Here is a 26,263-nt window from a genome sequence, read left to right as displayed (position 1 = left end):
CAAACTCAATGTTAAAATTTAGTAGACAATGCCCTGAAGATGATTGTGATTAGAAAAATTAGAGTAGTTAAGGAACCTCTGACGGGACAAGATCAAATACTTGCTTATAGGCACTGCTTCTGAAAGAGGACATTCAGGACAGCATGAACATCTTATAAAATATGCATGTATTAAGATTAAACTTCTGTGAAAGGTTCTGTAGATGCCCCGACAGAAAGTTAGATTAAGCATCTTACCAGGTTGGTTGTTGAAGTCGAGTATGCGATGGTGTGACTGCAGCAGATCAGGGTTGCTTGATGAAAGGTTTCCACTGACAGGAAGAGCAGGAGGGATCTGCTTTGACTGCTTTAGCCCTACAATACTGTCATCCTGAGACTGTCCCACCCCAACGTCACTGTGAAGAAACCAGAAGAGTTATAATCTGCAGTGAACCAAATCGCCAATAGAGCTTTCTTACATCAAGCTAATCTTACTTGTAAGGTTTGGGTGGAAGAATACTGGTCAGTGTCTTGTCGAAGATCTTCTTCAGCTTGTTTCTGCCACCTACGGTGTTGGCCTTGGCTTTTTTACTAGCCTTCTCAAGACCCATGACCTGCTCAACATCCACAGCCAGGTCAGGGATGGAGTAACGACTGGCTTTCTTAATGTCCCCAATTTTAGGGATGTGAGGTGCCCCGTTTTTCCTGTCTGGCTCCTCCTCCTGTTCTTGCTCCTGGTCCTGGTCAGGCCTGGCCAGTAGCTCCTTAAACACTAAGAGAAGAGAACAGAGAAAGAGTTTTAACAATGCCATCTGACATTTTAGGCAAAGAGCAAATAGTATTTCAAAAGCAACTACATTTTCCCCTACTGCAAGAGGAGAGCTCGGCTTGCAATTTTTAGAGTCAGTCCAGTCAGTTCACTAGTGTAATGGCGTAAGCTTCTGTTGTTGTATGTCACACGCATCACCCACATTTGGGGTGAACTATCCCTTTAAGCGTTGTGTTAGGTATAAATGACTGTCTGTGAAGCTGTGGTAATTTCACCCAGTGTAACTTACCTAAGAGATTGGTTTTCACAGTAATGGACAGGTGCGTGTTGTTTTTGAGAATCTCGTTGACTTTGGATAGCGGCACATTTTCAAAGTTTTGCCCATTTACCTCTAGTATCTGAAAAAAAAGATGGAAAACCAAGGTCTCAATCAACATTGCAGCTGGGCCTGTTGATAAATACACATAAGACAATGTTCTGCCAACTTTTTAGTTTTTGAACATGCAAAATTGTTGATTTTGTCATAGAAAGTTTTTTTTGTAAAATGGTGACCATGGACGTCAGTTTACAAGCCTCTTGTTTATCCATTTATCCAAGGCTGTTGAATGATACAAGGGGGTACTACCACGTTTTTTAATTGGCTAAGCAGACACAGTTATTGTCAATAATCTTAAAAACAGCTATGTATCAGCTGATTAGCATTCAAAACAATCAACAATCCTCTTGTGGTTCGGAGGGCAAATAGATAGCAACTCATTAAACCGCTTTATGAGCCAAATACTTCACTGAGTGAAGGGCAAAAGAAACAGTGTGACACTTAATTAATCTGAAATCTTATTTTCCGCTTGTGTGAAGACATATTTAGACTACAGAACAAGTTAAGAGGCTGAAATATATGTACTTTTATGTTTGAAAGTCAGAATAAATGGAAACAAAATAATTTTTGCTCTTTTTCTTTATGATTTAGTAGTATGCTTTCAGTGTGGTTTCTAACTCCGCTTTCACCGGTTGACAATGCCAATTACAAATGCTCTAACACAATATTTCCCACTTCCAGTCCCACAGCACTATTACTGCTGCTAATGCCACAGCAAGTTGCTATTACAGTGTCAATTTAACAACTATTTCTGTAGCCTACATCAGATCCTGCATGGTGCTGGTGTGACATTACCTGATCTCCTCTTTTAAGGCCGGCCTCTGCAGCTTTGCTGCCTGGCTCCACGCTGTCAATGAAAATGCGAAAGCCCTTCTCTGAACCCCCCAGCAGGGTGAAGGCCAGGGGGGCTTCCCTCGAGGGTTTTGTCAGGGTAACCACCCGCAGTTTAGCTTTGGCAGCACATGCTATGTTTAACAGTCTTAGGTGCCCACACATTTTCTGTTACAAAGAAAGGCATTACATGAGATTTTTTGCAGTCAACTCAGCCACAAAGCTGAAGATCACCAAGGAATTTAAGGTTTTATTGCACACAACTGACCTCTCTCTCCAGATTGTACTCGAACTCCTCAAGAAAATGTGTCATTGCGAGGTCACCCTCAAAGTCGTTGAAGTGATTGTTTACCCACAGCAAGACTACCCGTGTAACCTGATGAAATGTGAGGTTACCAATCGTACATCTCATCGAGAACTGATTAGTTTAAATGCTTGCATAAGTGTGTCTATGTACCTTGTCCCTGAGGCTGGGGTCATGGAACCACTCCAACAGTTTCTTGCCCACCACCATGGGGCTTGGCAGGAAGGTGCGGTAGGTAAGCAGGAAGTCCTCGATGTAGGTGGGGTCCACCACCGAGTGCTCTTCTACAAGGTGCATGGTAAGACGCTCTGGCGTGCCCTGTAAAAAACAAATATGGTCTTTAAAAGGATGCCGAAGCAAAGCATTGTTACTCCAATTTTGGCCTGTAACTCTCTGATGTGTGGTTGACCAGTAGAACTATGAGTCAGTTGTTGGGCAAAGTTTCCTCAGCTCCAATCGTTAAGCTATTGGACTTGTAAAATATATTTGATATTCAGTCCATATATGCTTCTACTGTGCTAAGCATATTTCCATGTTTAGGAATCAATAAAAGGCTATGTTCAATGGATCCGTGTAAATCAGGGCAAAAGTCATGTCAATCGAGAGTGCAAATCAACATTTCCTATTGTTTTTGCAGCGTGGCAACTCGTTATCTCATTGGGATCAATCGACCTATGGCTAAGCCACGCCCCCTCCACTCACTCGGACAAACAGTCAACATTCGGTGACAGGCGCTATGGCAGCTGTCACAGTAGGAGACATTTCACAGGAGGCAATTGATGATTTTTAGAGACAGAAAGATTATATAGATTATATTTTGGTAGAAAGTTGTCTAAAATGTTGTGCTTCAATATGTAATTAATGGTTCAAGATCAAATTAAATATGTACAGGTCTAAGTTGCATACGTTTCCAGGACAAGCCTTTTTACCATCTTTACCAAGAGTACCTCTCCGTTAGTTTGGTGCTTCAGTATTTACATGAATCATTCAGCACAACATTGCTAACATTTGTTATCTCGGTTATTTACAGATACGTTAATGAAGCTAAGTGACATGATGTACAACACAACTAGAAGCTAACGTTAACGTTTTCAGGGTTCGTACAGACTCTGTGAAATGAAATTCCAGGACTTTCAAGGACTTTTCAAGCACTACTTTTTTGGATTTCAAGGACTTCAATCGGCACTTATCAAACAATATCTTTATTATTATTTGTATTTATTTCATTTTATTTTTTTACTCAAATTAAACATATGGTATCTGATGTTTCACTTCATAGAGGTCAATCCATTGACCAGCGCTGTCAGGGATGGAAAATCCCCTTAACCATTGAAAGGATATTGAAACTGAATTTTTTCCATTATATATTCCAATATATATGATTGACCTGAAGAATGAAAGTTGTATTAAATACCTAATATCATGCTTTATATATTAATATCATGAGAAATAGCTCTATATCTCAGATGGGCTGCAGCGTTGATTTAGCGTGAACATTTTATTTTTTCAACAAAAAAACACCACAATATTTTGAATTAGGGATGCACCGATACTACTTTTTGCAGAACGAGATACCGATACCGTAACCGATCCCTGAATTTTCACTGCATTTGTAATTTTTAAATGTATTAGTAGATAAACCAAGAGAATATAAATCATATTAGTTGGCTTCATTTGTTCATCAAACATATATTTCTTTCAATTATTTTTATGCTTAATTAAGCCTGCTAAAATACATTGTATGAGCTTCTGTTACTGAGCATTCTATTGCAATATCATATTGTATCTTTCATTGAATAGCACAGCACATATTTACACTAGAGCAGCTCCAGCAGGGTCAGTGCTGAGGATTGGGTCAGTGAAATATCAATTATTTAATCCAATTTTGATACTTCAACAAAAACTTCCTGCCTAATTAATGTGAATTTAAAACATTATTAAAGGTAAGCAGTCAGCAACAATATAAGAACTAATAATCAACTTACAAATAAATACAATAGAACAAAGAAAGGCTACAAATGAAATAAAACAGTGTTTTTAGAGTTTTTCGGGTAGATCTAACAGATACAGAAATTTGAATAAAGTAATAAAATGTGAAAAAAATTGCATATTCATTACTGGATGAATTAAATATAGATGGATCTTTTTGTAAAGTTGAAAAGGGTAGCCTATTTAGTCAAGAGCAGTGAGTAATTTAGTTGTCCATTGTTTAATTAACATTTAAACAGCAGTGGGTTTGTTAAACTGCCCCTTTAAGACCGAACGCACGGACGCATTTGAACATGGCTACTTCACTTGAGATATAACTGACTTTGTTTACTAGGATACTCGCCAAGATGTACGTTTTTACATAATTGTGTGTGAATTCGTCCGTACAACCGCAAGACGTTCAGTATTCGCCGGTTTGCGGGGCGCGCGCTGATGTTTGCGTTCATGGAACTTCTTGACTGCAAACGTCCAGTAATAATGTAGAGAACCACTCGTTATACATAAATCAGGTAACAGTTCATGTTTTACTTTAATTACATATATGATTTAGTTTTCATCCAAATAATACGTGCTGAGTGAACGATCAGCAATCAAGAGCAATCAAGAGCATTCAACAGAACTGCGCTCTCTCTCTCTCTCTCTCTCGTCAGTTAACGTTAATAATAAGCTACATGCCTCGTTTTATTGTCTTTGCCATTGACGTCCGACTGAACTACAAACCTTCCACTGATTTCCTTCAAAACTTCCTTATGTTTAAAGGGATGCGCTCGCCCAGCTCGCGCGTCTGTGCGGCTGCGTGCTCAATCCACTGTGCGGTTTCCTCTTATCAGCGCGCGCACCACAGCTGTGTGTTATATACACACGCTGCCTGGGAGGCCTATCGGTTGTTGGTATCGGAGCATTTTTACATCAGCTCAGTATCGGTGCATCCCTATTTTTAATAATTCAAGCACTTTTCAAGTACCTCTTCAAAAATATGGCTGTTTTCAAGGGTTTTCCAGGACTTAAATTTCAAAAAGTCAAATTCAAGTACTTCAAGCACTTTAAGCACCTTGTACGAACCCTGCGTTTTCTAATGCTAGGCTAACGTTACGTTAGCGATAACGTTCAAATACGTTGTTGACTTATCTTAGAACAGATGTAGACATCCTTGTTTAATTTATCCATGTTTAGTTGGTGTTGTGGTCTACCGCATAACTTAATCCAGACACTTATCTCAGTTGAGATGTGGCTTGGGAAAGGGTAAAAAATACAGACTGTCGCCCAGCCTCTCGGGATACCTAGTGTTGGAGTTGCATGTACCCCATGCACACCGTTTGACCATTTTAAACTTAAAATGACAAGAAAAAACAAATAAAAACGAATGAAAACTTACTAACTGCAATGCATTTCAACGGACAAGGAAGCAGAGAATGTCCGAGTGTATTGGGTTAGCTATGCGCACTGTGATTGGCTCATCGCGTTTGGGGGTGTGGCTTAGCCATAGGTCAATTCAGTCTGCAAACTCACAACTGGAATAAAATATAATTTCTCTTTGCCACAAAATAGAGGTGCAGGAAACACTGGTGTAAGTATTAAATCCTTAAGCTTAAGTGAGCTATAAATGGACCTCATGACAGGTAACATCCTTTCTTGGTATATGATTTATGGAAAAATTACAAGTCTCTAGTTAGGAAAGCCTTTTTGTCATTTCAGCTACATTTCTTGAGCTCTGGGTGTGAAAACTTTTCACACTCGTTCTGAGTTGGGTTCTTACCTTGATGACAATGTGTCCTTTTCTGGTGCCTGTGCGGTCAAGCTCACGATGTTCCTTCACCATCACAATCTCACCCTCCTCTTCCACCTTCTGCATATTTTTCTCAACTTGGTTAAGGATACAGCAGTAATCTTGCTGTGCTATGCAAACAAACTGACAGAGAAAGCAAGAGTGAGCAAGACAATACAAACTGTGAGGCGAAAGTAAATCAGTTTTATGATGCAGCAGTATACTCAAATGATTTCCCCATGATAATTACACCAGTGCGACCAAACAGAGACAAGATTTCCTTATTGCTAATTTTTCACTAATCACCCCCATTATTCTCATGCTTAATGAATGGGCAGAGCCTCATCACTTCAGCAGTAAATGAGTCATTACAAACAGCTAAAATAGGTTGGGTGGGGATAAGAGATTCTTCTTGTTTTTGTTTTTTTATCTACAAAAATATTTAAATCCATAAAGTATTGTTTGACTCACCTGGCAGTCATCCACCTTGGTCTTCATCACCCCCTTCATGTACTCTTTCTCCATAGTGGGGGACACACCGAAGCTGTTGCCCATGCACAGGATTTCCGTCCGGCCATCTGGGTGCGTCACCTCCACTGAGCCGTTCAGAATCACAGACCATGAGTCCAGCTACAACAAAGGAATGATCAAAAGTTAACAGTAAGACACAAATATTTTTTATGTTATATTACAATTTAAATCATTTTCAGGATGCAATACGTAATATAAACCTTTGTGGTAAAATACAAAACTTGTCCACAGGGACTTGGGTATGTGCTGCTCCTTTTTTTTTTGAGCAAAGAACTTGTCATCACAGTGAACTGCATGCGCCTCAAGCTCTGTCCTGCTTTCAATTATATGGATGCATTAGGGGAGAAAATGGCTCTTTTTGGTATGCCAATACTGAGATAAGGAGATAAGTGATTCCCGCTGTACTCCGGGCATCTTGTAATCTCAAGATGCTGAATGCTGGCATTCACTGAGGTTTAACAGTGCAGAAGCTGAATGGCTGATTGGATGTGACGAGGGGGGGGGGATGCAGTACATGTAGGCAATTCCACAGAATCAGCACAAGACTGAAGTGAAAGCTGGTGAAATATTAAAGGTCAATGACATAACTTCAAAAATATTAGGGTTAAAGAAAAAACTAAAATTGGGTCACTGTGAAAAGCTAGGCTAATAGCTATCAATGTAGGGAAAAGTGCTGGGTATGTACTATACGTACTAGGCCACACATATAGGTTAAAGGTTAAATTGAGGCTTCAAGTAAGTGCAGAAAAGCTAATGCCATGCCACGGTAAGTCTGACCGACCTCTTCGCCATCATTAAGGACGACTGTGCCGGCCCGTTCCACCACAGCAAACACCATGACAGCACAAAGCTCCCTCCTGACGGACATGGTCATGTTGGCAAAGGCCGGTAGCTGGTGCATGAACTCCAACAGTTGCTCTGAAGAAACAGAGTGAGAAAAAAGAAGTGATAGATACATTTAAGACTAAGTGAGATATATGAGAGTCTTTGAAAGTCTCTCATTGTTATTTGTTCTTTCTATCAGATGCAGTTTGTTTTTCTCACATGGAGAACGGAAAACATTCTTTCCCCGGATATAAAAATAACAGCAACCAAGCAATGAATGCATTATTAATACGAAGCTATTTCTGACAATCGGCTAATCCTGCTATGCAATATACAGGACATATTATACAAGTCAAAATCCATTTCCACCGTGACAGAGAACTATACGGAAGTGTCTATAGTTGAAAAAAATACTTTCTAAGGGGTTGATTTTTATTAAAAATAACAGATTTTTACAACAAACAATGTTTTGTTTTTTTCTTTTTATTATATGGATGTCAAAATAAAGCCGTCTTAAACTTTGAAAATTTGTAATAAAAATAGCATTGATTTTTTTAAACTACAGTATGATGATAAACCATTTGAATATTTAGAGCATGAAAATTATTTCTTTAATTATCAATTGTCATTGTCCCTCAGTTGCTGTCATTTCCATTACAGTTTTATCAAAAGTTGATCTAGTTGATAACAGTTTCAGTGAAGGGCTCAAGATAAAATTTAGGACATGCAATGTGAAAATAAAACAAGATAATTAAGTGTGTATTAAGAATAAAGTGGAGTTTGTCTTTTTATTTTAATAATGCTTAATGTGATTTTCACCACAAAATGTTATTAAATACAACACGTCATTTGATGTGGCAGAAATGACACTGTGATGGAAATAATGACCTTCAGAAAAATGACAATTTTCCTGTGATGTACATATACAGTATACACTGATGAACATTGTGGACATTGTGGTTAGTGGACATTTTAAATCAGTTAGTGATAATGTGAAATGTGTGTTTAATTGTCTTACAGTCAACAGTGCCAAAAGTACTTAGTGACACACCCATTTCCATATTTTTGGCAAGATTGCCTGTCTCATTTTGACAGCCTAGCCAAGCCTAGTCTATCCAGTGTGTTTGTCATTTTGTTGTACAGAACACGGAACGTTAAACCCAGGGTTTCAGACTGCGACCAAATTGGTCGTATATGCGACCATTTTTTGAGAATGTGCGAGCTAAAGCGTGCGAGTGGACGCTTGAGCAACAGAACGCCGTTATATCAGCTGCTGCAGTCCGTAACTTATGTTCAAAATGAACGAGTAGGCTACATCATGAATCCATTTTCCAAACAGTGTTTTTGACTTATTCTGAATCACTACGGTACGCCTATAATAAGTGTTTATATTCGGACTATTTTATCCCGGGGTCGTCTCGGCTGCTGAGTAACGTTAGCCCAGTGCCTGCGTGACTCACCATAGACATTAAAGCCCCGTTCACACTACAAGCGACTTTGTCCCTGCATGTCGCCAGTGGCTGGCGATGAGGTCGCTAGTGGGCGTTCCCACTACTGGTTGCCTTTATGAATGACATCCAATGATGTGGAGAAGGATCATGCGCGCTCCACTCCTATTGGTTGTCGCTCCCGAAAGTCGCTCTTCATTTGCATAAAGTTAAACAGATCTCAACTTTGTTGCGTCGCCAGACACGCCCCATCCGGTCGCCAACGGTCGCTGTCGCGCGTGTCGCCGGAAGTCGCCCGCTCACCATTGAAATGAATGGTATCGCGTCGCTTGGTCGAGTGTAGTGTGAACAGGGCTTACGGTACTGATCCACTTGTCCGTGCGACACTTCAGTCGCGCCGCACTCCGCCTTATTCCTATGGGTGACGTCACGCGACTTTAACGCGCCCGCAAAGCATCCCGGGAAGGCGGCGCTTCATTTGGAAAAATGCTGCGCGTCAAAAAGATGGCCGATGCCCATCTTTATGCAAATGAATCCGTCAAACGCGACGCGTCTATCCAATAGAAGTAGTCTCTCGAGAGGCCTTTGTTCTAGACTGGCCGCTGGGTCAAAACCACGCCCATAGCGGTAAACTTGAGGAACGTCCATCAACTTACAAATGTGGAGAGGCGTGCGACACCGCGCTTCAGACGTGTCGCAAAAGTGGATCTCTACCGTTAACGGAGAGAAGTTCCGTCTATGTTCTTCCGCAAGACACGTGCAGTTTATTTATTGACGAACGTAGACGTCACGTGCATTGCACACTGATGGTAAAACGCGCCAATTACGAATTCACGAATTAAGGCATATAAAACTGATAAAAATGGTCTCACGAAACACAGAGCCCCTTCCTCCTACGTCTTTTCAGCGGTTATATTTTCCTCTGTCGAGCGATTACTGTCTTGATCGCTCGACAGAGGAAAGGGAAATTATTATAAAATGCAGAAGGGAAGGAGTGTGAGATTTCTGCTTTTTGTTACAACTATAAACTTGGATAACGAAAAATCTGTATCAGTTTATTATAATACTCTAATCTTTTAAAATGTAATGCATACATTTGAATGTTTAATGATTTTTAAAAGATATAAAGATGATAATAGACAGATAGATAGATAGAATATGATTCAAATGTAAATAGATAGATTGTATATAATTCAAATGTAAAATGCTTAAAATTACAGATTAAAATTACTATCCAAAATCCATGAAAATCCTGAAATTTGGCAATGATAATTAATATATTACAGGTATTTCTGCTGCAACCCAGAAAGCCTTTGCTAGCCTTGGTCAATTAAAACCACTATTCATCAGCATGCATTGATTAATCCCATGGCATGTAGCAAAAAAAAAAAAAAAAAAAAAGTTGCGACCAAATCATATGCTGGTGCGACCAACTGAGAAAGTTGGTCTGGAGCCCTGAAACCTCTCACCCATTCGTTCCAACATGATCATTATTTTACAATCAATATGAATGACTGGAACTGACCAGCAATATAATATTTTTTCTATAGCAAGTTAAATGTTATTCTTTCCATGCTTGACAGACCAACTAAATCAAGTATTTGGTTTTAGCTAGTGTGACAGGGGACTGCCCAAAAGCCCTGAGTAATTCAATTGAGATCAAGAAGTAAAGTAAAGACAAGACAAGAGATTTTGGATTTTGCTCATGGCCAGTCTAGGTACTCGATGACCTGTGCCTGGCACGGCACCAATGAAGCGTAGCTGTGGAAGCAGCTCAGTCGATCAAATTTTAATGCGCTTCGAGAGACTCGGCTGAGAGGGTGACCTACAAAAAAACAACACGTCTCCCCCCACATGCTTTTCTTTTGTAGTCTCCCTGATCTTTTGTTGCCACCTTTTCCTGGCAAATTATTTCATTGCTTTCGAGAATCTCCACTTTCTTCCTCCAGGAAATTCTAGTGTTTGCATTATGTTCATTATGTACAATTGCCAATGCTATTCAGGGTTATATGGGAGTCACTCACCTATGTCATCATCCGTTCGGTCCATGGGGTCTTTTTCCAGACAGTCCCGGACGATATCTCGACTCATGAGGGGATCTGAGGCTCGTTCAATATCTTCCTCATCGTCATCCTCCTCGGAGTCAACGGCCGTCTCGGGCAGGCCACTGAGGTCCATGTCGCCGGGCTCACTCTCGGTGGCCTATGAGTAAGAAAACCTCAGTCAGAAGTATTTTGAACATTTTTGTTTTAGATTTGTAAGTCTGTGGAGTTTCTGCTAAATTAATACGTTTATCCTGAACCCTGAAACTGATCACTGACCAAACATCAGTAATTAAACAGATTTCAAAAGTATATAAAGCACAGACCCCAAAAAAGAGATTAAGGCTAAAGAAAACCAAGTCCTTTCCATTAAATCAAAAGAATTAAAAGAAAATGTCAAAAGATCAACCAGCAACCCCAGAGACATAAAAAAAAATAATAAAAAAAAACATTCTAAGGCAACAAACAAACCAAATAACCAAGCACAGGTAACAACAGCAATATTTTCTGATTAATAAAATACAGAGATAGATGTTTGAAAACAACTCAATACTTCCCCGGCACATGGCCTAACCTTAGAAGGTAGGCAACAAAAGAAAGACCCATCCCGTCATTTACGCCACAATATCCTGTCCCAACCAACCCTGATTCTCTCACCTGACCGAGGAGCGCCAGCGACACTCTATTCCTCCCTGTAACTGCCCACAATGTCGCCTTCACCAACTGCTTGTAGAAGCCGGGTCCCAACCGCATTTTTAGAGCTCAGGCTTCCAGCCACTTTTAATTTTTTAAACCTCTCGAACTGGGCTCACACAAGCGCATGTCATTTTGACTTAAATGACCTGCATTACTCATCAAATATTCAGACGGTGCTGAAAGCAGCCAGTCAGAGGGCGACTGGGGCGGGGCGATGTGAGGCTGGGCTCTTCTTTAGGGTGGAGACAGGGGAGTGGGGGAGGATGGCGGTGACAGGTGGCAAAATGCACTGATATAAAAAAGAGAGGGCTGTCTATCACATAGCATCCCTTTTAAGATGGTCAACACAACTTGTGGGAATAGATCACCTAAAAATAACAATGCTGTTCCAAACCTGTATGACTTTCTTTATTCCCCAGAAAACAAAAGGAGAAATGCCTAAGAGTGTTTTCCATGTGATTACAATAATGTCGACTGGAGCTTTTACATTTTAAGCAAAGATACAATATAATAAAAAACATAAAAACTTGTGCACAGTTTCAGGTTTAAAAACAACAACAACAACATGCTTTCTGTGAGAAACTGACCACAATTTAAATTGTTTTTCATTAAAAATCTTGACATCTGTTCATAAGAGAAGTGTCCTCTTCTTAAGTAAATGATTCCTCTCAATCAGATTTTTTTAATGAATCATATTACTTTCCATACTGGACTGATATGGTTTTCAAGTCCAAATTAATGATCTGACTCAATGATCTTGTCACAGCGGTTAACAGCTCATTATCAACTAAAATAATAACTTAAATTTCAATCTGTTCTTGAAAAAACAAAACAACTACTGTATGGCCTCAGAGATGCTCAGGTCATAGGAACCAATTTAATGGTTGTTTACATCCTTTTTTGAAGCTTAATGGCTCAATGTAATTGAATAAAAAAAGATAATTTCTCCTTGTGTGTTCAATGTAACAAGGTCATACAGATCTGGAATGACATGATGCCAGTGAGTAAACGAATACAGGGAGAACTGTTTCTTTAAGGTCCTCATGAAAACCTCCATGAGCTCACAGATGCTCCAGGAGCTCAGACTGGAGTTAAAACATGAACACAGATCTATGAATGAGCAGTATTTACAAAAGTACAATGACAGACAATCTCAAATGCTATATCCATCAATTCGCAGGAAACCCCAGTAATTCCCTACTCTCGACTGTGAATTAAATATGCATTCTCTAGGCAGTAAGCTACTGGTGCACGGCGACTGGATATCTATGTGCTTAAACAACAACAATCTTGTTGAAGAAAGGTATCAATGACTGTTGATTAATGCGGTTTCAAGATCTTAAAATCAATACACTAAGCAGTCACCCATTAGCTGAACCTTTTGGGATTTACATTACATCACATCTTCATCCAGACATGGTTAGGTTGATGACTCGCTTCAGCTCATTAAGCCTTGAAGAAAACGAACGCACTCAAGACACATCTTGACAAACGCCACGTCGGGGTCCTCAAATCAGTTTCCCCTTCGTACTTTGAGGAGATGCAAATCAAACACCACCACTAATGCAGGCTGAGCAGGAGTAGAGCTGGCTTCTCTTATGAAAACCGTTTACGAGCTAATCATGAAAGACAAACATAGGGGCTGTTAATACGTTGTAGTTGATGAAACGACCAATTTGTCTTTCAAACTGCCATGTGGTGCGATCCATAGCTCTGTTTGGGCGGCTAAGATGAGCGTGAAGGGAACATTCATTTTTTAGCAGGGCTATTCTTGGATCAATGCTTTCAAGCCTCCCTGAAGAACCTGCATCATTATTTATTCAAATGTTTAAAAAAGTGACTGTTTGACAGTCACATTGAGGATATGGGCCATTAATCTTGACAATAGAGGCCTGAAGTACTGTAAGATACCTGGAGCCCAAAAGTCTCGCCCCTAGTAAAATGCATCTATTGTGTATTATTTTATGTGGTTTGATAAAAAAATTTTTTTTTTTTAAATTAAAATTGAGGTAAATGTTAAATTAGAAAATTAGCATAAATTTAAAAAAGTGAGACTGAATTATTTTTTACATCAAAACTTTAAGATTAAATTATATACACTATCATTCAAAATGTTCAGGTTAGGAGGATTTTTAAAACAAATTAATACTTTTATTCAGGGAGGATGCATTAAATTGATCAAAAAGTGAATGTAAAGACATTCATAATGTTACAAAAAATGTCCATTTACAATAAATGTTCTTTTGAACTTTCTATTAATCAAAGAATCCTGATAAGTATCATGGTTGCCACAAAAATATTAAGAAGCACTAGGGGTCGGTGATATATCCTCAAAATTCTATCACGATATTTCAAGAATATTTGCGATAATGATATTTATGACGATATAGACATTTTTTTTGTTGTTGTTGAAAATTTTCTTATTATGTTTACCTCGGCTAAATGTTTGCTCACTCATTGCGTTTTTGCAATGTGGTAATCTTGTTGTTAAGAGTTTACACAACACAAGGAAGCTTGATTTCAATCTTTGAATTAAATGTTAAATGTGTGTAGGTCTAACACCAGTATTCAGAAATACTACAGAAACATAATAAAGGAATCAAATGTAAAATAACACAGTCTTTTAGTTCTGTTTCCTGATTAAATTAAATACATAGGCTAATCATTCTCATTCATTACAATTAAAGCTATCTTTTGTTGTTTTGACGACAACATTAATGACAGACGCATAGACTATGGCTGCTGTCACTTTTACAGCTAGTGCATGGATCCATTGCTGTTTTCATTATACTGTCTGTCACACTGTCACATGCGTTTTATACATAACCGACTCTGTGTTTATGAGTATACTTACCAAGACCGGAAATTTTACACAAATTTGCGTTTTTCCCCCCATTAAAGCGATATAATCCGCCCCGCTGAACACTCAAGCTGTTTGTGAAATTGCTAAATCGTCATCGGAGGCTGACAGGCTGCTCTCGCGCTCAGACAGGTGTTGTTGTTGTGCGTGCTAGGTAACGTAAATGCGCCATACGTCATCGCGTCGCTATATCATTGATATCGCGATATGACACTTTTTTTTATCATGTAAAAATGTATACCGGTATTATCGTGGACGGTATGATATGGCACACCCCTAAGAAGCACAATTGTTTTCAACATTTAAAAAAAATAAGAAATACAGAAATACAACAAGAATACCTTACATTTTAATTATATTAAAATAGAAAAACGTTATATTATTTTGTAGTAATGTTTAACAGTATTACTGTTTTCAGTGTATTTTTGATGAAATGCATCTTTTAAAAAAATCGTACCGACGCCAAATTGTTTTAATTTCAATGCCATATCAAACTTTTGGAACCTACTGTACCTACAGTACAACAGGCAAACATTGTGTTAGGTTTGAATAAATAAACGTAAAATTACTTCCTCTGTTAATGCACTTCAACAGGCTTATTGATATGTTGTACAGTACAGTATGGGTTGGTGCAGAGGTCAGGGGTCAATGAAAGGCTAGTTATGTTCAATTAAGTTTTATGAGACGGCAACATTTTCTTTCACCCAGTGTTCAAAAACTACAAAACAAACACTAACTGTAACTAATTCAGATTTTAAGCAACAAGTCACAAGAGCCTACGCATTGCAGTAATTTTGCCACTGGTATGTGATGCTCTTAGGCATAATGAACAACCTTTTGTGGTTTATTGCTTTTGTAAAATGGCAATATGATAAAAGACCCTGATGTTCAATAAATTATAAAAAGTATTAATTATAATTAACAGTTTTGCATTAAGCAATATAGTGATAAACAGCAATTAATTAGCTTTACTGTAGGCTGTTTATGGTTGCCAGGCTGACACATGAATAAAAGAATGTACAATTTTAGCTTCAAGCGCTACTCATCAAATCAGAATTTAGAGTTGAAACCATCCATTTTATATTGACAACATTTCATTCAGCCTGCTCTTGTTTTATGGGACGTGGACCGCAAGGAGAGGTGAGGAGCATTGTAGTAAAGCATGGTGTAGAGCAGGGAGATCACAACCTCTTTTCATGAGGACAGAGTCCAGGTGTTAATGAGCCTTTAACAGATGGACATCAGGCCAGGATCAAGGACACTGCATAAACTGAACTATCTCCCATACACCTTTGCACACATGCTGCCGCAAAACATCCGCAAACACATCACGCAAGGAAATCAATAAAACAGCCAAGCAAATACCAAGCCAAACACAATTAATAAGATTAATGGAGGAAAACAAAGACATTTTAAAGACCGACACAAATATGTAAAAGGGAAATGGGGCTCTTCTGTTTTAATCTCATTGGCTCAGTTTCACAGGTCATTGGCTCAGGTTTAGTAATAGTGACAAATGTCCAGTGGCAAATGTTTACCAGGGGACATGCATACTGATAAAATATGTACCTTGAATACACTGTAAGAAGATTTGGATAAAAGCATCTGCCAAATGAATAAAATGGAAATGGTTGAAATTAATAAAGAGGGATAAAAATCGCATGCACATTAAAGAAATAGTTCAAAATTGGTCAAATGTTTGGAATCAGTAAGATTTTTTTTAAATGTTTTTAAAAGTAGTCTCTTATGCTCACCAAGTCTTCATTTATTTGATCCAAAATACAGTTAAAACAGTAATATGGCGAAATATTATTCCATTTAAAATAGCTTTTCTATCTGAATATATTTTAAAATGTGATTTATTCCTGTGATGACAAAGCTGAATTTTTCAAGCTGACATTACTCCAGTACTCAGTGTCACATGCTTCAAAAATCATTCTAATATACTGATTAGGTGCTCAAGAAACATTTATTATTATTAAAAATGTTGAAAAACGTTGTGTACAATTGTTTTCTGGATTCTTTGATGAATTGAAAGTTCAAAAGAACAGCCTTTATTTAAAATAGAAATCTATTGTTACATCATTAATGTCTTTGCTGTAACTTTTGATCAATTTAATGCATCCTTGCTGAATAAAAGTATTAATTTGAAGTATTAAAGTATTTTTAAAAAATCTTACTGACACAACTTTTGAACAGTAGAGTATCATGTAACAAAAGCTTTTTATTTCAGATAAATGCTGTTCTTTTGAACTTGCCATTTATCAAATAATCCTGAAAAAATGTGTACACAACTGTTTCAACATTGAAAATAATAAGAAATGTTTCTTGAATACCAAATCAGTAGATCATGTGAAACTGAAGCCTGGAGTAATGATGCTGTAAATTCAGCTTCGACAGTACAGGAATAAAATACATTAAAATTGAAAACAGTTTAGCAGTTATTTTAAATTGCAATTATATCTCACAATATTACCATTTACTGTATTTTTGATCAAATAAATGCAGCTTTTGAGAGCATAATAGAATTCTATTAAAATATTTCCTCCAAAATGTTCTCCTTTCAGGTGACACGGAACAACATGAGAGCCAAGACATGTTTTATTTGTTGGTAAACTATTCCTTTAAGTCCTAGCTGCATTAGTCACTGAGGAATTAACCAGTAAAAAGTGTCGACTGCTGTCAGTTCAGAACATGAAGTGTATGTCACATTTTGATGGCATTTGTCACAAAGCTGCTATTCCTACGTTACCCAAAGACAAGGTGTCTAGCAAGGAATGGTGTTGTCACCTGGTAAATGTCCGACAGGCTGCTGCTCCCAGAATCACTGGTGATGCTACATCCTGAGTGGCTGGAGGAAACGTGTGTCACCTGCGGGTGAATCCCGTCTGCCAGGTGTAATCTGCTGAAGTCTGCCGGCAGCTGCACATGGAAACAAACAGAGTGTCAGGATGTACAACTGACTGACCATAAGTCCATAATCCATATACATCCCGCAAAGCATCTAATAACCATGACAGCCATTCAGCCAATCTGTTCATTGACATTCATCCAAGATAGCGAATAGATATAGACTTAAAGCAACAAAGTTCTGATCTTGATTTCATTGGACTTTTAAAATGTCAAAGAATGCAGTGTGTCTTTTTCCCTAAAGTTCAAAGTAATGTCAGTTTTGTGGAAAGCTGCAGTCCACTATGCTATCATTTATTCATCACACCTGCAGTCTGATGTTTCTGATATGACTTCTCAAGGATTTTTGGTGAAACTAACCCTCAGACACATTTAATGTTTTATTCGAGCTGAAACAAGACCAGACAGTATCTTAAATAGGGGCAAGTTTCCCCTCCACAGCATCCATAGTTCTGCCAAATGCAACAAAATGTCAGCCAGGTCAGTTACATTTAATGTGGGGGTTTGCTAGTTTGATTTAACAGAATAGCACAGCTCCCTTGCTAATGCTAATGGTTGTTGACAAGCGGTTTTGCACACACAACTATTCTATGACCTCAAAAGACTTGGCATATAGTGCATAAGCCGTATGGACAACTAAAGACTCATATTTTCCAGAATCCTGCATATTTTCCACAAGTCTGCTATTAAGCCTGCATATACATTGATTCCCTGAAGCCAAATTTGGACTGATGCTTTAGAGAAAATTATATTTCTAATGCAAGAGAGCCTTGGCATTGGAGTACCATCTTGAATTACAGCAAGAACAAGGCTGGTTCATTTTTATATAAAAACAACCACTTGGAAAACAAGTAAAAATTCATAATTAATGAAAGAAAGACGCTTTATAGTTGAAGACTAAAAGATGCATGTGGCATGATTCTTCCTCTGGTTCAGTGTGAGCGAGCAGCTCTTTTGTGACGACGGTCTGTACATATTTGAAGGGGTGCGGCTGCAAGAGTGAAGTGTGTGTGTGTGTGTGTGGGGGGGGGGGGGTGCTTTTGCAAGAGGAAAGGCTCTGACAACAGCACTCAGATAAGGAGCTAAGAACCAATTTCAGCTAATATTGGAGAACACAAATCCCACACACACACGGCCACATTCCGATAAAGCCCATTCAATCGGCTACCGATTGTGTCAGTGTGTGTGCTCGTGTGTGTATGTGTGTTCACGAGTGAAATTGCTTTTGGGGGGGGCTATTGGATGTCTTCAGCCAGCTGTGGCTGAGTATAGCTTTCATACAAAATGCATCTGACCTAATTTCCACTCCCATAATCATATACATGCCGGAAATGCAGCCAATTCTCCCGGGAGACGGAGAGCTTGAACAGAGAGAAAACAACCTTATAGATGGAGTAGAAGCAGATAAGGAAAATGATATATTTGCACAGTATCTGCAGTGATACAGGTGCAGTAACAGAGGGGAAAGGAGGTAGATTCCTGCTGTTTGGTGTGCTATGAGGCTAAATGTGTTTTAACACACTAATGTGTTGATGAATATTCCTCCTCATATGCACAAATTCATTATTTGAATCTATTGCCATGGCAGTTCATTCATATTAATTGAGGCTATTTACACCTAAAAGCAGAAAGAAAGAAAGAAAGAAAGAAAGAAAGAAAGAAAGAAAGAAAGAAAGAAAGAAAGAAAGAAAGAAAGAAAGAAAGAAAGAAAGAAAGAAAGAAAGAAAGAAAGAAAGAAAGAAAGAAAGAAAGAAAGAAAGAAAGAAAGAAAGAAAGAAAGAAAGAAAGAAAGAAAAAAAGAAAGAAAAAAAGAAAGAAAGAAAAAATGTACAACAGAAATAACAAAATGTGGGACAAATGAGAACTAACAAAAAAGACAAAGCAGACAAATAAAGGCGAACAATGAAAGATCTAACAAAAACTATGAAATGCAAAGATTAAACGAAACTATATAAAAAAAATGAACAAATGAGAGTGAACAACAGATTGGATGACGATAAATTAAATAAAAACTAAAGGAATACAGAACTAAAACAGAGTGACACAATGAATAGAACAACAGAAGAAAAGCTAAATATTTAAAACAGAAAGCAAGCACAGATTGATTGAATGAATGATTGAATGAATGGACAAAATGAGAAACAGAACTAAAAAACAATACAGTGAAAACAAACAAAAGAAAGAGGGGGAATTAAATGAAGACAACAGAAAAATCGAACAAATGGAACAGAATGAAAGAACAAAAAAATCGAAAGAACAAAAAAATCGAAAGAACAAGCAAGCAAAAAGATCAAATAAATAAAGGAAAGAAAAAAATGCAAGACAGTATGAAAAAAACAAACAAATGGAAAAGAATGAAAGAAAGGTAAAGAAAAGAAAAAGTGTATTTAATTAGGGTTCTGGAAGCACCAGTACACACTCACAGTGATGTGCTTCAGTCCACACTATTAGGTCAGTGGGTGCATTCAGCAGTTAAAATAAAGGTGCTGTGAAAGCAGCAAAGTGCCTCAATCCTCCCTCCTCATCCCTTCGGTCGTGTTCCTCAAGGCTATTCCCTGAGCAGTCCTGGATGGCCACAGAGCTGTCAGCTATGATACACACATCACCTCTCCTCACGTTTCCACTGCAGAAAGAAGCCATCAAAACCTCCACCATGCCAGTACATTCACTTCTCAGGAGTGTACAAGGGCTTTCCTCGCGGCTGTCAAAGAAATGAGCAGGGGACATTGAAGCAGTTACTAGCTTTCACTGAGCGGAGAGCAATGAGCGAAGCCATTTTTCAAGGAGTCTTTTTGTTTGTAAATGAGGGTGATTTGCTCATGATTCTTCCCACAAGAGTTTCAACAGTACAGGGATGTTTTAACAGCATCTTCATTACGGTGACAAGAACTTTCTAGAGAAATAAATGTACACTATTTAAGAAAAGACTTAAGTATTTTTTGCTTAAAGTGAATTGTCATTGATATTTTTAAATGTTTTTTAGGTGAAGGAGAAGGATTGTGACAGACCGAAGAGAATTGTGAAAGAACACATCGTTTTAGGCACAACATCTTGTTTTCTCAGCTGGAAAATCTGCCAAATGGATTTAAACATGGTAAAATGTTAATCTGTACTGAGAATATTATCAAATTAGCCACAACAGTTAGTAGAGGATATATGGAACTTCATGAACAAAAACGGCTGTTCCAATTCTGCAGAAATCTCTAGATTTGTCTGTGGGTCAGCTTATGTGTTCCAGTTCCCTAAACCTCCCGAATATTACATAAATTGTCTATGGCGTTCAATGTATCTCCCCGAAACCTTGTCTGATCTTCTCCTAAAATACTTTCCTTTTTATATATATTTTTTTTATAAATCTCACTGCCACAAGCTACACACAAATAGGCATTTACAAGAAATTTAACTTTGGAGACTGATGAAGTTTATTCTCTGAGCTGGATATACATGGGCGATATACTTATATCAGGCACGATATAGTTATGATATAACTGTATTCATCAAAAAATAATCACTGCTCTCAACCGTTTTTTTTTTCAACAAAACCACAAAATATTCAACACATCAACACATTTATATATTTTTTGGGATTGAAGGTTTTTTTTAATAATTTTGTATTTTAGGTCATGCTATAAAGTAATGATTTTTGTATGTGTTGCAATTGATGTGTTGAATATTTTGTTTATATATTGATGCATGTTGTTTACTTTGTATATGCTATTGTATTTGTATATATTTTTGGGTGTTTTTCTGATGTTGACCTTGTTGTTAGGACTCATTTGATTGTAATTTGGTGATTGAGTTTGGAAACGCTTGTAATGAGAAACACCTGAGGCGAGAGTCTCCACCTGGCGATCACTGGACTTACACTCTTTTAAAGATTTCTGGAGAAAGTATCGTATGATTCACTCATGAAGGCTTATTGACAAAAGTTTTGGAATGAATGATTCAGACGTGCTTTGTTCCACAATAAACTTTTTTTTTGTAATTTAAAAAGGAAGACAAGCGAGTGAAGATCTTTTGTTTTTCCATTTAAAACTGCAATCATAAAATCATATTTTACCCATATATTTGTGAATGTGAGTTTGTCAGCTGAACTGAATGTAATAAGACTGTGTGCTGCAAAATAATGGCAAGACAACATCTTTTACCTCAGTTACTCTACATCAAATGAACCAGTTCTTCAAATGAACTATTCAAAAAGATTCAGGTCACCGGTTTTATTCAGTCTGAAGATTCACTTCACCAACCAATGAATTAACATCTGACTGGTTAACTGAACTGCCGGTTATCAGTACTTTTAGGGATGCCTTCTTGAAAGGAAGCAAGTTTCATTGCAATATACACAAGTGTTCTAAAAACTTTAAAAAAAAATATATATATATTATTTTGACTTTACGACAGTCAATCACTGTTTGCGGATACCATTAAAATTAAATTAAATGGAAATAAAAACAAAATTCACTGTGACTTCTCTTATAATTGCCATGAGTTTACCTGCACGTAGCAGTAAAAGACGCTAGGGTGCTTTTTGCCCAAAAGTTTTGGACATCTGGCATTTATGAGAATGGGTTGGAAAAAGTGGCCACTTAATCGTCTCCTAAGGCTCGGTCGCACAGCAGAAGGGAAGTGGACATCTCCCAGGCAGGCTTATCGCACACCGGTCACGTCACACTCACGTTCTCAAGTTCAAGGCGGCAGTCCAAAACAGTGAACCTAATCACAATTCATACTTTGCAGTCACGTGACTACCATGGATACCTGGCGGGCAACAAACGCTGATACAAACGCCAATACTACAATCAATTGTATAGTGAGGCTATGTTGTCTCCATAGCACATTAACAAAATGTTTAATGACACTAATAACACTAAAAACAATACAATTACTAAATATGAATAATATCACTAAAGTGATAGGACTAAAAACAGTCTTTAGTTCACGAACAGCACAACTCTGCCATCTGTGAAAATCAAAAGCAGCTTCAAAAACTTGTTTAAAAATAAATATTCTTCTAATTTTTTACTGTCATTAATGTAGGTCCACAAGAGAAATATTAAGTCAGTAAATTAAGATAGTCGTCGCTATACCATTATATCGTCGTCTCTGAGAGAACACGGCGTTAATGCAGCGACAGATGCAGAAAGCTCAGTCCGTTTCTACTTTCACTTTCGGGGAATGAGCGCGTTTACATGCACGTTCTTAACCCGATTATGCTGAATAATAGTGCATCCAATCGCACAACAACTATCTGGCATGTCGTTTACACCTCAAAACACCAACTTTTGTATATTAAAACCAGCGACGTCCTGGCAAGATCCTTGATTCGTTTACTGGGTTTCGTTGCTAGAGAACGACATTCTTGCCCGCCAGCCAGTACTTGTGACATCACGTGCAAAGTATGAATATAGGCAAAAGCTCCCTTCAAAAATCGACAAAGTGGCGTCAATGAGTTTGAATTAAGGTAAAAAAAACAGTAAAAATGGAAAGAGAAAGTGCAATCTATATTATTTCGCTAAACGTAGCATATTTATTCAGGCTACAAAAACAAACCTGTTACTGAAAAGGTCAGTAATGTACATATATGTCCAAAATCATTGTATTTTAAAAACTATGTTTTTATGGAACTATGGAAACTATGTGAGTGATGCTGTGGTGCAGCAAGATTTAAAAAAGCCGGAGTCGTAGTCGGATACCGGCGGTGTGTGTACGCTCATAGAAAATTTTAAAGATGTGGCGCTGCACAGCGTTTCTCAATGTGTGCCACACATTAAAATGTCTTTAAAGTGATAGAGCACAATTTATGAATCATAACCTGCCAAATTGACTAGTGTGTTGATATGTGGGATTTTCACCCACATTGAAAATTGGTTGGCAGGTGTTCATTTCAAACCAGCATGGGATTAATGGTAGTATAATCTGCTTTGGTCATAATTACCATAAAAGTATCTTTTATTAGCAACAGCCCAACTTATTTTGACTCTACATACATCTTTGGTATGCAAAGACATAATTTGTACAAATTGTTGGCAGCGACAGAAGTCGATATACATGTGTCAATAGCAATATCCTGCCTGCCTCCCGTGCCCACCCAGGGGTCCACTCCTGTCCTTTAAGTGCCCTTTTCATGTCACTGTTGCACATAATAATGACTTAACTCTCTTACCACACAATTTAGGGCAGGCCTCCGTCAATTAACCCAAGAGGCTTTTAGTCCAACAGCGCAGAGGTCACAGACAGCACGCTACACTCACAGGGGTCCCACATATCCCTCTTGTGATGCCTCTGGGGGAGTTTGTAAATAAATGAATAAGCTTATGGCTACATTGCCCTTTTACACCCAAATGTGAATGTGAAGTTAATAAATGCTATAGGGTCAGAGATTTACCGGATCCTTGCTCTCTGAAACGTCTGTGGGTCACAAGCTGTTTCTAAAATCCAAATTAGATACTGCAGTCTTAATGACCTACATAACTAGACAAAATACAACCAAAGTCCAAAAAAGGCTTCATGCAGTTAGGAAAGCTTATTTTAAGTACAACTTCATCCATACTTGTTTCTAACATGCTTGTTCCTACCTGCTGTTGCTACATCTGTGTGATGAGCTCATGTCTGTCAAAGCGAAAGGTGTGACATTATTAAAAAAAAAAGGGCTGACGCTTGAGGACTCAAAGCTCCAAACGTATCCCATAAGCCTCAGCATCGCTCTATATAGGGGCCTCTCGCTTTCCTGAGCTGAGAGGATCAAAAGATTAAAGAGCTTCGGCTTGGTGTCAGATTAAACAGGACCGATATTCTCACAAACACAGGTCAATATATTTACTACGCTAATGTAGGGAATAAAGCTAAGGGAAAATTACCACTTCCTGATATTCAATGAAAGAGTGTCCACAATTAATCTCTACATGCATTGGTTTCCTAAACAGCATAAGTCCTACAGGTCTTCAAATAGCTCTGTATTCACATTCTCATTGGAGCAGGTTGCAAGCCCAAGTCTTGCAAAATGAGAAAAACATGTGTACTGCAGTTACAGACAGCAAAAGTTGTCACTTTGTGTAACTGTGTTCCGGTTGCTCAACAGGTAGATTATATTGCAACACCAAGGTTGTTTATTCTCAGATCTCACATCCTGATATTAAAAATATATACATAAGTAGCTTGAATGCACTCTACCTTTGGATAAAAATCTCACAAATGCACAAGCATTTATACGATATTAAGCATTTATCAAGTTGTTTGAGCACCAAATCAGCATATCAGAATGATTTTTGAAGGATCACCAAAGTGACACTGAAGAGTAATTGCTGCTGAAAATGCAGCTTTGCCATCACAGCAATACATTACAGTTTTAAATATATTCAAATAGAAACCAGTTATTTTAAATTGTAATAATATTTCACACTTACTGTTTTTCTGTATTTTTGATAAAATCAATATAAGCTTTGGTGAGCATACGAGAATTCAAAATAATACCTGCCCAATGGTTACTAAGATGGCCACCGAGTGAAATTGCATTCACAAAGGGAAAATGATATTATAAAAACATTTCAGTTCTGACTTATGATTGGTCAACACAGCGTTGTAGTTGTGCTAAAACCCACAATATACTAACAGCTCTGAGGTAAAACACCTGTTCACCATATCACTGCAACTTCCACAGACACTTGTTATATTTGTTGCATAGCAATGCTCTGTTATGTCAGGGACTATGGTATAGTCTATGAAGGCGTTCGAACACGGCACGTCAAGGCCAAGCGAACACTAGCGCACATTATGGCTGACAGAAAATCAATTAATTTACAGCTAAAAGAGCTCATCATTCCACTCCGCTGATCGCTTTCCGATGCCACCCATGTGCAAACACAGAAGAGCGTGATCACTCACTCGCATGTACACACGTACGCGGAAAAGCAATCAAAAATGCATTTGATCACGCAACAGATATTGAGCTGACAGCATCGTTCAGCGATGTCATAACTCCTCCCACACTCAAACGCACACACACAGTCATCATAAAGCCATTTAAACTTAACTTTTTACTGATTACTGTGACAAACACGACACAATCTTGGCCATTTCATCATCCAGTACACACACATCTGAGCATGTGTGCAGGGGTGACGGGGGGCGGCATGCACATGGCCGCCTTCACACACTGACACACATTACACTAGCAGCGGATGAATGAGGTCGTGGCACTCGACAGCCTCTCGTAAAACAAGAATCCACGGGGTCGAGCGATAAAACGCAGCGGTAAGCTTGACCTACGTGAAATGTCAATTAAAACAGAAATGCATACATGCAATTAACCCTTTGAGCAGCTGCGTATCAAAAACAAGCTAAAAATTCACAGAAACGTTAGAGACAGAAATACGCCATTTAAAACCCACATACAACTCATTTATCTCTCTGCAATAAAACTGACATTAGATTTGTAATGCATCTTACGCCATCTGTCCATCCTGATCATGTTCGGCACATCAGGTTAATCTGATGAGCGAATGCTGGTAGTATTTTGAGGCGAGGGAGCTAGAAATGTAGGGTCGATACTTACAGGGCTTTTATCAGCCTGGCTGGAGACTCCATGGCCGCCACCACTAACTAATGGCTTCATAATGGAGGTGCAGATCCAGGGCGAAATTTAAGCATCCTGCTGGTTCCCACTAATCTTCCCCTCTCTCCCCCCTCCAGTGAGTCTTCCCCTGTCTCCCTTCTTTTCTCCCCCCTCCTGCAGGGGAGAAGAGGAGAATCTTTCCCGGGAAAGGAGGGGGAGAGAGTATGTTCGCCGGAGATGATGCGCTGGAATTGACACGGTTCCCCCTCCAAAAAAATCAACGTTTTTCCCTGTCAGGTGCACATGCCATCTGTCTGTCCACTGGGTCCATGAAAAGGAGGAGATGAAGGAAGAAAAAATGAAAATTAAAAAGGAGAAACGCAGTGCA

The 26,263-nt window shown here is 38.4% G+C and overlaps 1 protein-coding gene across 27 annotated transcripts in view; it reads right to left on the bottom strand.

The window, feature by feature from the left end:
* The window catches only part of rapgef2b (Rap guanine nucleotide exchange factor 2b), a 117,158-nt gene that overhangs the window by 18,089 nt on the left and 72,806 nt on the right, over window positions 1-26,263 (bottom strand). For 15 of the 27 annotated variants that reach the window (XM_077247678.1, XM_077247685.1, XM_077247665.1 and 12 more), the window contains 11 exons: window positions 17,205-17,336; window positions 10,841-11,018; window positions 7,325-7,461; window positions 6,484-6,642; window positions 6,004-6,156; window positions 2,412-2,576; window positions 2,223-2,330; window positions 1,919-2,122; window positions 1,037-1,145; window positions 474-750; window positions 237-394 (listed from right to left, as the gene is read on the bottom strand). In XM_077247678.1, coding sequence (XP_077103793.1) covers window positions 237-394; window positions 474-750; window positions 1,037-1,145; window positions 1,919-2,122; window positions 2,223-2,330; window positions 2,412-2,576; window positions 6,004-6,156; window positions 6,484-6,642; window positions 7,325-7,461; window positions 10,841-11,018; window positions 17,205-17,336 — 1,780 coding nt within the window. Of the gene's footprint in view, window positions 1-236; window positions 395-473; window positions 751-1,036; window positions 1,146-1,918; window positions 2,123-2,222; window positions 2,331-2,411; window positions 2,577-6,003; window positions 6,157-6,483; window positions 6,643-7,324; window positions 7,462-10,840; window positions 11,019-15,983; window positions 16,020-17,204; window positions 17,337-26,263 lie in introns of all 27 variants that reach the window. The other 12 variants (XM_077247661.1, XM_077247666.1, XM_077247679.1 and 9 more) reach the window with 1 other exon arrangement.

Source organism: Siphateles boraxobius, unplaced genomic scaffold, assembly GCF_051911475.1.
Source record: "Siphateles boraxobius isolate OS27281-9 unplaced genomic scaffold, OSU_SipBor_1 3, whole genome shotgun sequence".
Lineage (NCBI taxonomy): Eukaryota > Metazoa > Chordata > Actinopteri > Cypriniformes > Leuciscidae > Siphateles > Siphateles boraxobius.
This window is presented reverse-complemented; position numbering and strand designations above follow the sequence as displayed.